The sequence below is a fragment of the Dendropsophus ebraccatus genome, chromosome 12 (genome assembly GCF_027789765.1).
Source record: "Dendropsophus ebraccatus isolate aDenEbr1 chromosome 12, aDenEbr1.pat, whole genome shotgun sequence".
Taxonomy (NCBI): Eukaryota; Metazoa; Chordata; class Amphibia; order Anura; family Hylidae; genus Dendropsophus; species Dendropsophus ebraccatus.
In genome coordinates this window covers 74,483,964-74,501,513 of record NC_091465.1, presented here as the reverse complement: position 1 = coordinate 74,501,513, position 17,550 = coordinate 74,483,964, and the positions used below count along the sequence as shown (strand labels likewise).

Sequence of the window (17,550 nt, the reverse complement as noted above, 5' to 3'; positions counted from 1 at the left end):
AAGATATAAGCAGCAGACACAGACACAAGTGGGATAATGCCCCCCTCACCAGACTGCACCCCCTCCGGAGCAGTAGTATCAGTGATAGGTAGGATAATACCCCCTCACCAGACTGCACCCCCTCCGGAGCAGTAGTATCAGTGATAGGTAGGATAATACCCCCTCACCAGACTGCACCCCCTCCGGAGCAGCAGTATCAGTGATAGGTAGGATAATACCCCCTCACCAGACTGCACCCCCTCCGGAGCAGCAGTAGTATCAGTGATAGGTAGGATAATACCCCCTCACCAGACTGCACCCCCTCCGGAGCAGTAGTATCAGTGATAGGTAGGATTATGCCCCCCCTCACCAGACTGCACCCCCTCCGGAGCAGTAGTATCAGTGATAGGTAGGATAATACCCCCTCACCAGACTGCACCCCCTCCGGAGCAGCAGTAGTATCAGTGATAGGGAGGATTATGCCCCCCTCACCAGACTGCACCCCTCCGGAGCAACAGCAGAGGCAGCACTAAAGTAGTAAAAATTCTTGTGATTTTATTCACACCCTCTAGCGCGATGTTTCGTTTTAGCTCTGAGTAAGGCAAAACATTGCACAAGAGGGAGGTAATAAAGTCACAAGATTTTTGACTACTTTGGTGCTATCTTCGCTGCTGAATTATTGTACCAAGTCTCCTGGTTCTGTTGAAAGGGCTGCAAGCGGCATCAAGGTGTACAAACCACCGCTAAAGTGACTGGCGGTCTTGGGCTTGTAGCATGACCGCCCAAGGTAAGCAGCAAGTTTAGCCACTTACACACATTTGTTGTGCAGTAATAAGCTATGTGCGCCGCATGGTGTTCTCTCTCTTCTACTAGTATAAAATGGCAGATTACATCTTAAAGCCATGTTCACACAACATATGTTTTGCATAAATCTTAGCTGTTGTTGCAATTTGCAATAACAGCCGCGATTTATGCAAAACATACGTTGTATTGTAATGAATGGAATCCCAGACGGCGCGTATAAACATAGTATACGCTGCAGCCGCACAAAAAACTGTCATGGCATTTTTCTGCGGCCACTAATAGCGGCCGTACAGACATGGCAGTTCACACAATGGAGCGTGCAGCTCCAGCCACACGCTCCATTGTGTGCAGTGGTAAATTCGGATGCAGGTGCACACTGGTGCACCTGCATCCGAATTCAGCAGAAATGAAGATCATCCGGCCAGTACTGCAGTACTATCCGGGATGATCTCCAGTAACACCGGCCGGTGTTATATCTGGTGTGAACCCAGCCTAAATCTAGGTTCACACACAGTATTTTTGCTCAGTATTTTGCCCAGTATTTTGCAACCAAAACCAGGAGTAAATTGAAAACACAGAAAGGCTCTGTTCCCACACTGTAGAAATTTAGTGGATGGCCGCCATTTAATGGCAAATAATTGGCGTTATTTTAAATTTTAACAGTGTGTGAACAGAGCCTTTCTGTGCTTCAAATCCACTCCCGGTTTTGGTTACAAAAAAATGACCAAACTACTGTGTGAACCTAGCTGTGTGACACCATGCTTACCGCTTTCTTTCCACTGCAATTATAAAAACTTTTGACATCATGCAGACATGTAAAATGTTTTGATCAGTCAGTGTCAGTGCTGGGACCTCCTGTGGTGGCTAGATCATCACTCCATCAGTCATGTTACACATGACGGGCCCATAAACTATAATGGAACCCATCTCCTTTAATGAGTGCTCAGCCCCTCACTTGCATTGTGATGGACTGAGTGACATTCTGGACATTGTTGGGTGTCTCAACCCTGAGACAGATTAAACTTTTAATCACGTCTGTCTGACATTTTGTATTGACCTTAAAGGGGTACTCCAGTGAAAAATATTTTTTCAAACTAACTGGTGTGAGGAAGTTATACGAATTTGTTTATTACTTCTAATTAAAAATCTCCAGTCTTCCAGTACTTTTCAACTGCTGTATGTCCTGCAGGAAGTGGTGTATTCTTTTGAGTCTGACACAGTACTCTCTGCTGCCACCTCTCTCCATGTCAGGAACTGTCCAAAGCAGGAGAGGTTTTCTATGGGGATTTGCTGCTGCTCTGGACAGTTCCTGACATGGACAGAGGTGGCAGCAGAGAGCACTGTGTCAGACTGGAGAGAATACACCACTTCCTGCAGGACATACAGCAGCTGATAAGTACTGGAAGACTGAAGATTTTCAATTAGAAGTAATTTACTAATCTGTAACTTCTGACATCAGATTTAAAAAATATATATATTTTTTTACCAGAGTACCTCTTTAACGCTTTAATGACCACTGATATGCCTTTCATGATGGTCCTTTAAAGTCTTATTCTAGCCCAACACCTTGTGGTGAGGCAAAACCGTCATGGGTCTCCTCTGCTGGAGATTGTAATAGAGGAGCAGACTAGATGGTCTTTTTTTCCTTCATCTTCTGAGGCTGTGTTCACACATGACATTTTTTATGTGTTTTTACAGCAATATTGTTGGAATTTCATTAAAGTTTCTACCTAAATGGTGCAGTTTTACCACAACTGCATAAATCAGTAACAACTGTATAAGTGACTGACAGTGCACTAGCATTTGCTGCTCACATACACAGCTCTATGCAAAGTCGCTGTACTAACGTGAAAGGTTTGGCGCTGATTATGTCTTTATATGTTGGGTGGGCCCCAAGAATCAATTTCCCTGGTGGGCCAAGGTACCCCAGTCCGACACTGCATGCAGGTGATGTGGCCGCTTTTCTTATAAACGGATCTCTTGGGGGATCTGTTTTTTTCACTGCGAATTATCAAGTATCAGTAAATTCTTTAATACAATGGAATTGCAGAGGTGCGTTAGTGGCCCAACACTTAGCTTCTTCATCTCAATGTTTTCATCAGCTCACAGGAAGATGTGAGGTCTACCCTAACGGATCCCTGAGAATCAACTATGTCTCCTCTACTGATGCAGGGACTTGGGTCCTGAACACACAAATTCTAGGTTCTCCTTCTACCACAGAGAGCACAGAGTACCAGCTTAGAGTATATGGTAAGTTATACTCTTTTTTACTTTCTTAACAAGAAGCCATATATATGGTAACTTAACTGCACTAAGTCATGTCATATTATACAATCTACTACAATTTTTTCCGCATAGCTGCTTTTAATCCAAGATCTGTCCTGGGGTCCGTTCGCCAGGTGATGCAGTTATTGTCCTAAAAAACACCTTTTAAACTTGCAGCCCTGTGTCAAATTGGCGTGGCCTAGAGTATCTGTGCCCTAGGCCTGCACCGCTTCTCCATCCTCCTCCCCACCCTTTTCATCATTAGGAATTTCTCCTATTCATCACTTGCCTGAACACTACACATGTGCTGGATTGTTAAGGAGCATGTGCAGTGTTCAGACAGCTGATGAATAGGAAAAATCCTGCCTGAGTTGTTAGTAATGGCGAAGAGGGCAGGGAGGTGGGACAGAGAGGTGGTGCAGGCCTAGGTCAGGGGTACTTTAGGTCACGCCAATTTGACACAGGGCTGCAAGTTTAAAAGTAGTTTTTTAAGACAATAACTGCATCACCTGCCGAATGGACCCCAGGACAGATCTTGGATTAAAAGTAGCTATCTGACAATACAAGTGATTGGGGGGGGGGGGCAGATTGTGGGTACAGAGTCGCTTTAAGTCGCTTTAAGTTTGACATATCAGTAAATACTCACTTAAGTAAAAGCCCTCCAGTATGATTTACAGCAGTAAGGGTGGGGTATATTCAAACTCAGAATAATTTTACCCACAAAGGGTCGAATGCCTACTGAAAACCCTTATTTAACTTCCCAATGTTAATCCTAACTTTTATTGTGTCCGTATAAAAACAGAGACTATATAGGGGCACACATGTAATTAAAATTATGACCGCTAGATGACACCATTGTAACTGTTAATCCTAGTCTGGTGATGCACCTATAGGGAGTGAAATTAGTTACATTAGGCCATGTTCATACAATGTATGTTTTACATAAATCACGGCCGTTGTTGCAGTTTGCAACAACGGCCGTGATTTATGGAAAACATTCGTTGTAATTGACTGAATGGAATCCCAGTTGGCGCCTATACACACAGCATATGCTCCGGCCGGGATTCCAACCGGCCGCATGAAGAACTGACATGTCCGTTTTCTGCGGCCGCTATTGATTGAATAGAGGCCGCACAGAACATGTCAGTTCACACAATGGAGCGTGCGGCTCCATTTCTACACTTCTGTATTTATTATTATTATTTATTTATTTATTTATTTGTAAATCGTCCTTATGGTGCGTTTACACAGACAGATTTATCTGACAGATCTTTGAAGCCAAAACCAGGAACAGACTATAAACAGGGATCAGGTCATAATGGAAAGACTGGGATCTATCCTCTTTTCAAATCCATTCCTGGCTTTGGCTTCCAAAATCTGTCAGATAAATCTGTCTGTGTAAACCCAGCATTAGTTCCATTTATAATAAATAAGCCATCAATCAATCAATCAATCAATCAATCATTCCTATATATGTTTTTGTGTGAATGTCTTAAAAGTCTATATCAAACTGTTCAAATATATATTGTTGTTATAAATTTTACTGTGCTTTTATAGCAAAAAACATAAACTACAAAATTTACCACAATTTATTCTTGTTCTGTTCAAGCTAATCTCACTGCCCCTGTACTCCGCTCCAGTGTTACCAGGACTCCTCTTATTAATGGCACCTATGTGACCTTTAAGTGTGATGCTGGGAATCAGGCTGTGACTACTTCTACTTTTTACCGTGATAAGAAGACTATCTGTTCTGAACCCCATGTGACCTGCAGGGGATCATTCCTGGACTTCACACCAATATCTGAGAGTGACAGTGGATCTTACACCTGCACCATCCAGAACCCTGTCAGCAACAGCACCAGCAACTCTCTAAATGTGGTTTATACCTCATATGTCTCCAGGTCCGGTGTGGTTTGCAATGAGGCTCCATTCACTTCAATGGAACTGAGTAGCAAAACCTGCACCCAAACAGGAGACTGTCTCTGGAAGAAAGTGGCCATGTTTTTCTAAAGCTAAATAACCCCTTTAAGGATTATATCATTAAATCAGCATGTTTAGGTTGCAGTTACTGTATTTCGTATTTTTTAGATATAAGCACAGTGAAGTGTCAGTGTGGTGTCACACCACGGGTGTTACTGGTGTGTACACCCCTCATAAAAGCTTGTACTTCAAGTGAAGTGGTAATGAAGTCATTCCCAAGTTTTACCACTAGATATCGCCATTATTTGTATACGCACTTGTATATTGCACAGCTGTAGTGAACAAGGGATTATTGGTTGTTTGCTATCTGCACACCAATAAAAGCTCTTTTCTTTTCTCCACCTATCTCTATTCTCCTTTCTTTTCTTACACTCTCTTCTCCACCACTTACACTCATCCTGGGAACAAAGCTCTGCATGCCGACAGTGGTGCTTTGTTCCATGGATGAATAAAGTCCGAGGTAATATGTTTACACTCCCATAGAGACAGTGGGGGACATTTATTAAGTCTGACGTTTTTTATGCCGGACTTACAAAATGTCCCCGCATCTCCGGCGCTACTGAGATTTATGTAGAGGCGGACTGCCTGGTGTGGTGCTCTGGTGCGCACAGCCGAAAACCTACGCCAGCTGAGGGCTGGAGTAGGTTTTCGGCGTATCTTTAAGTGAAAGAAAATGCTGAATCGCGCGGACTATGAGTCCGCGCCCCCCGTTCTGCCCCCTCCACCCCCCCTCCCCACCCCCCCTGGCGTACCCGCCGGAAAGAGCCGATTTGCGAATATTTTATTAGCAGAAATGGCCGATTTGCGGATAAAATATTATATACGCCACATGATACATGTCCCCCAGTGTGTGACAAGCAGGCAGGTGGACTTCCCTCGCTTTTGATCCATGTGAACATATCCTTATGGTTGATTCAAATGACATGGTTTCTGTTTTTGTTATGATGGCCATAAAAAACAACAACAAAACAAACAAACAAAAAAAACATCACAAAACCCTGGCATGTGAATTACAGTATTTGCACAATACAGAAGTGTAAACCCAGCCTTAGGGTGGTATTACACGGGCCGATGGGAGCCCGATAATACCTGTAAACAAGCAGCGATCTGCTAGATCGTCGCTCGTTTGCTGGAACTATAACACGGCCCGATAATCGTTAAATACACGTAGTGGTGCGCGATCGGCGCCCGACGAATATAGGTCCAAACCTATATCAACGATCAGCCGGTGATCGTTGTCATCGGCTTATTGTAGTGTTTATTACACGGAGCGATAATCGGCCAAATTGGCCGATTCGACCGATTATCGTTCCGTGTAATAGTACCCTAAGGCTACTGTCACTTGCCCGTACTTACTGTAAATCAGTGCAAGTGAAAGATATGTTGAAGAACGCCACTGTATGGCTTATAGCTCTGGTGGATGCTCAACCTCAAGGTAGCTAGACCCAGGATTCTCTTACTCAAATGAAATCCACAACTAATTCAGCACCCCAATATCACGTAACACCATGTACTGGGCCTGACCACTGTACTAGCCAATGAACTGACTGTGATTTTTTCCATCGACCTGGTGTCTGCTGGACTCCATGGATATACCAGACATATCACAGAGTGGTTGGGGAGGTTGTTTGTGTAGCTCCCATCCTGGTGCCAGGATGAAAGAACCACTTCAGCCACTGTGATGACTAAATCAATGACCTTTGAACCTTTAAAGCGGCACTATCAGCAGGTTCAGCCGTATGAACCTGCTGATATGCCTCAGTAGATCATTACCTGAGAAGAGCAGGGCTGCTACTAAATCTTCTCTTCTGCCCCGCATTCAAACGATAGCTCTTAATTGCCCCTATGCTAATGAGAGGTTTAGGAGCATTTGAGGCGTCATCCTAAACGCCAAGCACCAGCGTGTCCCACCCAGTCCGCCTCCCCCCGTGCCGCCCCCTCCATTGCCGCTCATTATGCACATATGAATATGCATAGTGGGCGGCACAGAGCAACCCCTCGGCCCGCCCGGAGCCTGTCAGCTGAACGGCATGGGAGGGGGCCGGCTAGGCAGCACGGGAGGGGTTGCTTCGGATAGCGGCACGGGAGGGGACGGGCTAGGCAGCACGGGAGGGGGACGGGCTAGGCAGCACGGGAGGGGGTTGCCCCGGGCAGACCGAGGGATTGCTCTGTGCCGCCCACTATGCATATTCATATTGTTCCATATGTCTTTAGTACTGCATTTGGCTAGTTTTTTTTTATTAGATAAGTGAGATGTTGGATCATAGGAAGGCAGCGTCTTTAGAATTAGCTGTCAGACAAAGTCACTGACAGATCTTACTGTATATGGAAATCCGCAAAGGGTCCCAAGCCTTTATTGCAAGCCAGTCCATGAGGTACAATCTTGTATCCATGACCTGTACATGGAGCCTGTGTGTTCAGAACCTGTAGTCATCTACCACCGATTCCCCCCTAGACACATAGGAAAAGCCCACTCAGTCAACCACAGATTAAAGCAGGTCACCATTAAAAAGTATAAGTGGTGCTGCATCAATAAAAACCCTCATATGGCTCTAAAAAGAAATAGTTATAACTCTTAGAAGGAAATGCAAAAACGAAAATTGTCTGCGTCCTTAAAGGGTAAATGTAGAACAGAGTTATCAAAAAGTTATGGGACTTTCTAAGCAGAAACAGATAAGCTCAATGAGGAGAAACACACTAGGTCACTAAGAAAGGACGCCATATCTGTAACCTGTGAGTGAGTGTTGCTTAAAGGGAATAAGTCACCAAGATTCCTTTAAAGTGATTAGAAGCAGAAACTGAATTTTTTTTTCCTAATCTATTTCTATTTTCTGATTGTAAATATTTTTATTTCATTTTGGGGTGGCCATATTGTCTGAGCTTCTGCCCTGCTTTAAAGAGGATGTACCTGGTGGTAATCTGACCTATGGATCGAACGGCACCGTCACGTTTTTCGAACCGCGGCCCGGTTTCCGTGTACGGAACCGGCCGGTGCTCAAGCACTAAAGGCGGGCCGGGCCGCCCCCAATGGGAGGGAATTCCCTCCCCTGTATGATGCGGCTCCCTTAGAATGAATGGAGCTGCGTCATACAGGGGAGGTAATCCCCTCCCACTGGGGGCAGGCCACAGTGGACGGTTCTGGTGAATAGAATGGCGCCGTACATGGGAACCGGGCCGTGGTTCAAAAAATGGACCGCGGCACCGGCTTTCCTGTGACAGCGCTGTGGTACATCCTCTTTAACAGCATTTAGAGATGTGCTTTACAGTAGCTACATGGACATAGGAAACAGATTGGGACTCATGGACTGCTATGGAAAAGTTTTCTAGACAAGCTCTATATGTATTTGTATTGTAATCATCCCTGTGATAATAATACTGCAGAATTTTTTTTCGAGTGTTCTAGTAAAGAGGATCTGCCTATATATATATATATATATATATATATATATATATATATATATATACAGTATATATATATTTGTGTATATATATAATAAAAACTTGCATGTAAACTTGAGAGTCTGTCGGGAAAAGTATGCTTGAACTTCTGTCAGCATAAAATATCGACAGGGTTGCTAGTTACTGCTGCAGAATTTGAGAGAAAAAAATGTTTACAACTGAGCCAAGGTAATGTGGAAATGTCTTGGAGGAGGTCTCCCCAGATCCTTCCGGCCCAGCCTAGTGTGATTGACAGGTTTTCTTTATAAATATATAGGAAGTCAATCAAGCCAAGCTAGGAGGGAAGCAGCCAGGTAGACACCTTCCAGACACTTCCCACCATAGTTGGAGAGCAAAACTTTATTTCTTTTTAGATTTCTTGTGTTTATAAAAACAGGAGCTGAGACTATGACTAGGTATGCTCCTGCAGTGATTAAACTGTACTATGATAAAATGCTTCAAGATGGATCTTCTCTGTGTGAATGCTGGAGGAGGGTCTTCCTCCTCTGCCAGGGGTCAACTTGGGAAACCCCCACTTACATTCAGCTCACTTACAAGAAATAGGAATAAAATAACTTAGCATTTTTTTTATTTGGGAGGTAAAATGGTAAAGTATAAATGATAATAATATAAAATAGTCCAACATAATACAACATAAAAATAAACTTGTAATCCAGTAGAAAAGAATAAGGCTGTATGGCAGGTCTTGTCATTGAACAATTTACAAATGACCTCTCTTGTATAAAAAGGAAAGTTTCTGCCAAACACACCTTATTCCTCAGGTGACAGCTAACACACCCCTCCTAACTACAGAGAGTACACAATTTACAATGCTACAGTGATGCAATAAACAGTACAATCATTGGGGCCTATTTGTTTTACTTTAAGGTTTCGGTTGTACACTTTAATGTTATAAAAACAGCAAACTCACACTGTCTCAACAGCAGAATAGCAAGTCCTAGCAATTACTACTCACTGCTTGCTACTATTAAGCAACAAATTCAGCCCGGGTTGCAGATTTCAGGTGCAAGGATACAAATAGGGTGGGAGGCAGGATCCTCTTCTGAGGCGGACTGAGGGTGCTGTGGGCAACTCTTGAGATCAGGTTGATCTGTGGATCTAATGCTGCTCCAGGATTATATCCTCTCACAGTGAGCTGGTGGGCTTGCAGGCAGTGGACACAAAGTCTTTCCCTCTCTTGGTCATCAAGTTCTCCTCTATCCAGCACAATCCCCTTCATCAGGTCACTGGTCAGCCAATTATTTGTTTCCTCTCCAGGTTTTAGAGGCATGCAGAAGCAAGAGGAGCATACACTGTACAATATTCTCCATCAGGGTTACATGAAAGTGAATGTAAAAAAAAAAATCCCCCCCTAATTAGTACAAACTGAATAATAAATATGAAACATTAAAAAAATGTAAATGAAAATTTTTGTATAGTGATGATTAGTTATTGCACTGATTTCCCCTAGGGAACAATAATGACATGACAATACACAATCAATTATACAAGAATTGGTGTTATACAGAAAAGTACCTCAGAGAACAAACAAGTTATTTTGCAGGTACTGGCCTCATGGTTTGGTACACTGACAGGTCAGGATGTTTTAGGTGCTGTTGAGCGACAAAGAGAAACAGTAGAGATAAGTGAATCAGATGGGTTATAATGTATGCGTTTTTTTTTTTTTTTTAATCAAACTGTTTCAGTAATCTTTACAATGAGCCAGGTGTTTTCTATTTTTCAGCTACTTCACTTTCAATGTAATGGTTTATAAAAAGAGATGAGAGAACTTTTACAAGTTCGGTTCAGCAGTTTTTGCCAAACTTTGAAGAAATGTTTGGGTTTGTCCGAACTGAACCTTAAATGAACTAAAACTGCTAAAGGATTGCAGGTGTTCAGCTGTTTTAGTGCGGTTTAGCCTGTTCACTTATCAATACTTACCTGTCCTGGTTCCCTGGTGTCTTCCCCGCTGATCACAGCTGCCTTCTCTTCCTGACTGAGACAGGAGTGACAGCCACGCTCAGCCAATCACTGGCCATGGCCCCATGCCACCTCAGTCAGTCTCGGTAGTGACAGCCCGCTCAGCCAATTACTGACTGAGACAGCGCTGTAGTGATTGGCTGAGTGGGCTGTCACTTTCGTCTGCTCGGCCAATCACTGGTCGTAGCAGTATCCCATCTCAGTTAGTGATTGGCTGAGCGAGCTGAAATCAGCAGGGAGCTTGGAAAGATTATAAAATTTTTTGTGTATATTAAATTGTGCGTCTGCCATACTGGAACCAATTTAGTTTGGTACCGAACCAATTTTTTGGGAAAGTTTGTAATGAATCTCTTTTGTCGGTTCTCTAATCTCTAGTTATACTACTAATACCTAAAGTGACTCTGTCCCTACCAAACCACTTGTACCTTCGGATAGCTGCTTTTACTCCAAGATCTGTCCTGGGGTCCGTTCGGCAGGTGATGCAGTAATTGTCCTAAAAAACAACTTTTAAACTTGCAGCCCTGTGCCAAACGGCTGTGGCCTAGATTGTGTATGCATTACGCTGGCACGCCCTCTCTGTCCCTCCTTCCCACCTTCTTCATCATTAGGAATGCCCCTAGAATATTTTCTCCTGTCTGAACATTGCACAGGTGCCTTAACGAGCCAGCCCATGTGCCGTGCTGACACAGCTGAGGAATAGTAGACAATCTGCCTGGGGAATTCCTAATGATGAGGAAGGCGGGGAGGAGGGATGGAGAGGGTGTGCCAGCCTAATGCATACACAATCTAGGCCACTCCCGTAGGTCACAGGGCTGCAAGTTTAAAAGTTGTTTTTAGGGCAATAACTGCATCACCTGCCGCACGGACCCCAGGACAGGTCTTGGAGTAAAAGCAGCTATCCGAAGGTACAAGTGGTTTGGGGGGGTCAGATTGTGGGTACAGAATCACTTTAAAGTATACTATTAAGTACCAGTCACTGTCCACAAATAGTCATGTGGACGGTCCCAGTCTCAGGGGTAGTCATGCAGCTCCAATGCCATCTGACACATGTGCAATGAAGTGCAGCGTATTGGCCTTGGCTTCCTCTGTGCCCTGTATACAGCTGGAAGTGGTTTGCAAGCCAGGACTGTGTGGCCACCCCCAAGGCCTTCTGCACACATCCGTGGTGTTTTTGCAGTCCTCACTGCCTCACAGATTAGCTGAAGATCGGTATGTATAATGCTAGTCATGAGAGAATCTCCTTCATATTGTTTGTGACCTATATTGTAGATGTGTAAGAGACCAGATGATAACATAGCTGACCTGGTAATGGGATTCTTCCTTTACAGTTGGTGCTGTATCAACCTGTCAAAAAAAAAAAAAGGGAAAACTTTTCTTTGCTCTGTTGTTCATTTTACGTCCTTAGGAGTCAACATCTATTATAAATTTCGATATGGCTATGACAAGGAAAGTCACCGATACTAGCATACAGTGTTTACCCCAAAATAAGTCAATGTCTTAGATTAATTGTTAATTGTTTTCCATGTCACATGCACAGCAGAGACAGAGATTACATGGGGGAGCTCACCACAACACACTTGTACAGCACAGCAGGGACAGTCTACAGTATGGCGGCTTCCAGCCACCAGGGGGAGGTCACTACAGCACACTTGTACAGCACAGCAGAGACAGAGTATAATATGGCTGGAGGCGATGGGATAATGGCAGACTGAGTGCAGCTCTACATCTGGTGGTAGGGGACAACAGGGAATGGCGGCAGGCGACAGGCCTCTTGATGCCTTGCCTGCTCATTTACAAGTGACGGCCACGGCTTGGTGCCAGGTATTGGTCTTCATGTCCTGCATGCAGCTGCTCTGCAGTGGACAGTGAAGGTAGGGGTCAACGGCGGTGGGCTAAAAAGAATCAGCTGCATGGCCTGGTGTTCTGTTTGGCGAGCATGCTTCCAAACAAAACTTTGCTAGGTCTTACTTTTAGGGGAGGCCTTTCAACATGTCTATGTGACATGTTACTTTTCTTCTAATGACATATACACTTTAAGCACAGTATGAAATAACTTGTGGCAGGATTGTCTTGTTGGTTACTCTAACCCCAGCCGGATATTACGGCTGTTATATGAGACGCTATTCTCGGTCCACTCTCCCCTTACCTCTTACCTGCACTCCTGGGAGTCTAATCTCATAAATGTTTGCTTGTGCAGAGTGTGGAATATCGCAACCAGTTCCTGGGGGATTTTCTGTAGGAAAGTTGAAAGGTATAAAATAAACATATCCAACAAGTTAACATTTTAGTAGTTAGATCAGCAAAGCATACAGTACAGGATCTGTGGAAACCTCCTATATCTTTACCTGGCGAATGTACTGTAATGTATGGCAATGTATACAGATCTAGATGCATCACTGCTCACAGCTACCACTTTGCTATTCCTCTAGTGTGCTAGTGCAATGTGATAACAGAGGGACTAAAGGGGTACTCCAGCAAAAATCTTTTTCTTTCAAATCAACTGGTTTCAGAAAGTCATATAGATTTGCTAATTTACTTCTATTAAAAAATCGACAGTCTTGCCATACTTATCAGCTGCCGTATGTCCTGCAGGAAGTGGTGTATTCTTTCCAGTCTGACACAGTGCTCTCTGCTGCCACCTTTGTCCATTAGTGATGAGCGAATAGTGTTCGATTGAATAGATACTCAATCGAATAGTAAGGTATTCGATCTATCGAATAGTTCGCCGAATATTCGATAAATATTCGATAAGCGTTCAAATCCCCCAGCTTCCGGTTTTTACTTCTAAGTGGTCGAATAGATGTTTTTCAATAATCGAATACTTCATCCCATTGACTTTAATGGGATCAAATATTTGATCGAATATTCGAACATTCGGGAGATATATTCGTACGAATATTCGAATATTTCACTATTCGCTCATCACCATTGTCCATGTCAGTAACTGCACAAAGCAGCAGCAACTCCTCATAGAAAACCTTTTCTGCTCTGAAAAGTTCCTGACATGGACAGAGATGGCAGTAGAGAGCACTGTGTCAGACTGAAAAGAAATTTCCTGCAGGACATGCGGCAGCTGATAAGTATGGCAAGACCGGAGATTTTTAAATAGAAGTAAATTACAAATCTATATAACTTTCTTACTTTAGTTTATTTGAAAGAAAAAAAAAATGTTAAAGATTTTTTATTAAATTGTCCATAATGGCCACTTTACTAGATATCTCTACTTAGTATCCCTGTTTTTCCTCCTAGCAGACCATACATACTGGGCCAGGGGTATCAAACTTGCAGTCCTTTGGGGCACAAAGAGAATAATAAATGGGCCCATAGGGGGAGATTCATCAAACATGGTGTAAAGTGAAACTGGCTCAGTTGCCCCTAGCAACCAATCAGATTCCACCTTTCATTTTCCAAAGAGTCTGTGAGGAATGAAAGGTGGAATCTGATTGGTTGCTAGGGGCAACTGAGCCAGTTTCACTTTACCCCATGTTTGATAAATCTCATAGGGCCACATGTATCATCCGGCGATTTTTGGCGGAAAGTGCCGATTTGCGTATTTTTTTATACGCAAATGGCCGATTTGCGAATAAAATATTTGCAAATCGGCACTTTCCGCCGAGTATGCCAGGGGGGCGTGTAGCTGGCGGAAGGGCGCGGAGGGCGCGGATTCAGAGTCCGCGCAATTTACCATCCGTTCCGCCCAAATGTACGGCGAAAACCTACTCCAGTCCTCAGCTGGCGTAGGTTTTCGGCAGCGCGCACCGGCGCGCACGGGATTTATGTAGAGGCAGTCCGCCTCTACATAAATCCCCGTAGCGCCGGAGCTGCGGGGGCATCTTTAAGTCCGGCGTAAAAAACGCCGGACTTAATAAATGCCCCCCATAGTGTCTGTATTTGAGTTTGAAGATAGATACATAGATATGTTGGAAACATAAATGCCTATCTGAGCACTCAGCGTCCCATTTACGGTTACCACTATTGCAGTGAGGAAGTGAGTGGACCCAAAGTCCTATTGAGGTACAGTGGTGCCTTGGATTACGAGCATAATTAGTTCTTGTAATCCACATCCACTCTTAAACCAAAGCAAGTTTTCCCATAAGAAATCACTGAAATGCAGACAATTGGTTCCACACCCCAAAAATAATGATTTATTATCCTGAATAACATGTAAAACAGATGAAACAAACATTCAAAAACAGCAGAATCTGTGATATTATAAGTTACTGTACAGTAATGGAGAAGATGGAAAACACCAGGGCGGACAGAGACTGCAGGGAGCATGAAGCAATGAGCAGGGCAGATGTGGGCACATGCATGCAGCGCTTTCTGTCCAGGGAGAGAGGGGTTACAGCTATGGAGAGATTACCTCCACAGTCCTGTCCCCTGATGTAAGCCCCAGCCTGAAGTGGATCTGCTATGATTAGGAAGGTGAGGGAGATTCCCTGGGTCAGAGTACACTGCTGTAGACCCCACTATGCAGACCATGCCCCTCCCCCACTCCCCCTCCCACCCAGTACAGAGAGCTCTTAAACCAAAGCAATGCTCTTAAACCAAGTCACAATTTTTAACAACTCTGAGCTCTTAAACCAAAACACTCTTAAACCAAGTTACTCTTAAACCAAGGTACCACTGTACCTACTTTTCTTTAATATTAAGAACACAATGACTCCTATTATGGTGACACCAGCGAGCACTCCTACTACAATACCAGCTATGTCTCCACCATTCAGTCCACCGCGACTAACTGGAAAATAAGGAGAATTAAAGTCAAACACAGATTTTATTACAGTAAAAGGGAAATAAAGAATCTTTAACGTTAGATAATTATAGAAGTAATTAGTAATGGGATGAATGAACGGCCTCATTATTATGTATATCTGATCGTATGGGAGCCTCCGACTCATCCCTGACAAATTAAAGGTTGAGCATGTTAAATTCCAACTAGCTGACTCTACTGTTCTCAGAGAGATAAGGTTCTGCCAGAGGACCCTGGCGGCTGCCTACCCCTCCTCTCCTCATTACAACACTTGAACATTCGGCAGAGCAGAACTATCATGTGTATGGAGGGATCAGAAGTGAGAGCTGTTGGCTGAATGAACGTTTACTTGTCAGCTGATGAAGACATAGGGACTGCCTGTTGATTTTTCTTTCAAATCAACTGATATTCAGAAAGTTATATATAGTTTTGTAATTGACTTCTATCTAAAAAGCTTTTCCAGTACTTATCAGCTGCTGTATGTCCTGCAGGAAGTGGTGTATTCTTTCCAGTCTGACACAGTGCTCTCTGCTGCTACTTCTGTCCATGACAAGAACTGTCCAAAGCAGCAGCAAATCCACATAGAAAACCTCTCCTACTCTGTACAGTTCCTGACAAGGACAGAGGTGGCAGCAGAGAGCACTGTGTCAGACTGGAAAGAATACACCACTTTCTGCAGGGCATACAGCAGCTGATAAGTACTGGAAGACTGGAGATTTTTAAATAGAAGTAAATAACACATTTCTGGCACTTTCTGACCCCAGTTAATTTGAAAGAATTAAAGGACAGTGGGCTGTTAACATGGTCTTTATATGCTTCCAGGTATTCAGTTGTGGTATTATTTGTTTTGATGTGCAGTAATATTATTGATTATATTATTTATTGATTAATTTACACATCAACATTAAAGAAAAAGGTTCTGCTTCCAACTAAATGGCATATTTTCCAGATTCAGACTCAGACCCCCTATGGATCTTGAGAGTTGATGCATAGTCAATGGAGATCATACTGTATAACTTACTGTATAACTTACTGTATAACTTACTGTATAACATACTGTATAACTTACTGTATAACTTACTGTATAACATACGGTATAACTTACTGTATAACTTACTGTATAACTTACTGTATAACATACTGTATAACTTACTGTATAACTTACTGTATAACATACGGTATAACTTACTGTATAACTTACTGTATAACTTACTGTATAACATACTGTATAACTTACTGTATAACTTACTGTATAACATACTGTATAACATACCGTATAACTTACTGTATAACTTTCTGTATAACATACTGTATAACTTACTGTATAACTTACTGTATAACATACCGTATAACTTACTGTATAACTTTCTGTATAACATACTGTATAACTTACTGTATAACTTACTGTATAACATACTGTATAACTTACTGTGTAACTTACTTTATAACTTACGTTATAACTTACTGTATAACTTACTGTATATTATAACTTACTGTATAACTTACTGTATAACTTACTGTATACGGTCAGCTGGTAGTTTGTAGAGTTAAACGTAGAAGAACCTAGAATTTGTGTATTCAGAGTATAATCCCCTTGATCAGCATAGGAGAGGTTGTCGATTCTCAGGGATCCATTACCATAGACCTGACATCTTCCTGTGAGCTGACCAGTACATAGAGATGAAGAATTATAGTACTGAGCAACTAACAAGCTATTATAATTCCATTGTATAAAAGAACTTGCTGGGATTTCATATTGAGAGTTCAGTATAACAGATCTCCCCAGAATTCCATTCACTACGATAAGAGCGGCCACATCACCTGCATGTAATACACAAGGACAGTCAGTCAGTGTAACACACATCTCATACACCTATATAATATCTGACCACTATCATCTTACCTAAACCCAGTAATAACAGAGCACAGTATGGGGGTATGAGGAAATACTCCATCTCAATGTCTCCAATGTACTGGAAATATCCAGACTTCCCCTTTTTAAACGTTCATTTATTATAATGAGCTTCCTTGGGATATAACGCTGGTGGTGCACACCCTCTGCTGGTGACTTTAGCAGAATATGGTATAGAGAATGGTTCTTTATTTCCAAGATTTATCAGAGAGTTAACAATATAAAAATAGCAGCACATGTTATAAGGGAAAAAAAAAAACACTGCCCTTCTGTAAACAGTCATGTGACTTCCCTACTGGCATCACCACTGGGGCCGCAGAACAATGACTGTCAGGGTTCTGACTTATGGAATATCAGCGTCACTTTGTAACCTGCTGTATTTTATCTACTGTATATTTCTTTACCTATATACCCACATTGCTTTTCTATATGGTCTGTA

General features: G+C 42.8%; 2 protein-coding genes across 2 annotated transcripts in view; one reads left to right on the top strand and one right to left on the bottom strand.

Annotated features, from left to right (window-relative positions):
* Positions 1 to 2,735: 2,735 nt before the first annotated feature.
* LOC138768758 (pregnancy-specific beta-1-glycoprotein 8-like) overlaps positions 2,736 to 17,550 on the top strand; it is a 31,051-nt gene continuing 16,236 nt past the window's right edge. Inside the window, exon 1 of the mRNA XM_069946714.1 lies at positions 2,736 to 3,033. The gene's annotated coding sequence lies outside the window, so the exon portion shown is untranslated. The remainder of the gene's footprint in view (positions 3,034 to 17,550) is intronic.
* Positions 9,055 to 17,183, bottom strand: LOC138769329 (uncharacterized). The gene is made up of 6 exons (XM_069947728.1): positions 17,103 to 17,183; positions 16,718 to 17,020; positions 15,083 to 15,187; positions 12,600 to 12,679; positions 11,749 to 11,790; positions 9,055 to 10,079 (listed from the first exon to the last, which is right to left on the bottom strand). The coding sequence occupies exons 1-6, from the start codon at positions 17,152 to 17,154 to the stop codon at positions 10,020 to 10,022; spliced, it is 642 nt and encodes a 213-aa protein (XP_069803829.1). The 5' UTR covers positions 17,155 to 17,183; the 3' UTR covers positions 9,055 to 10,019.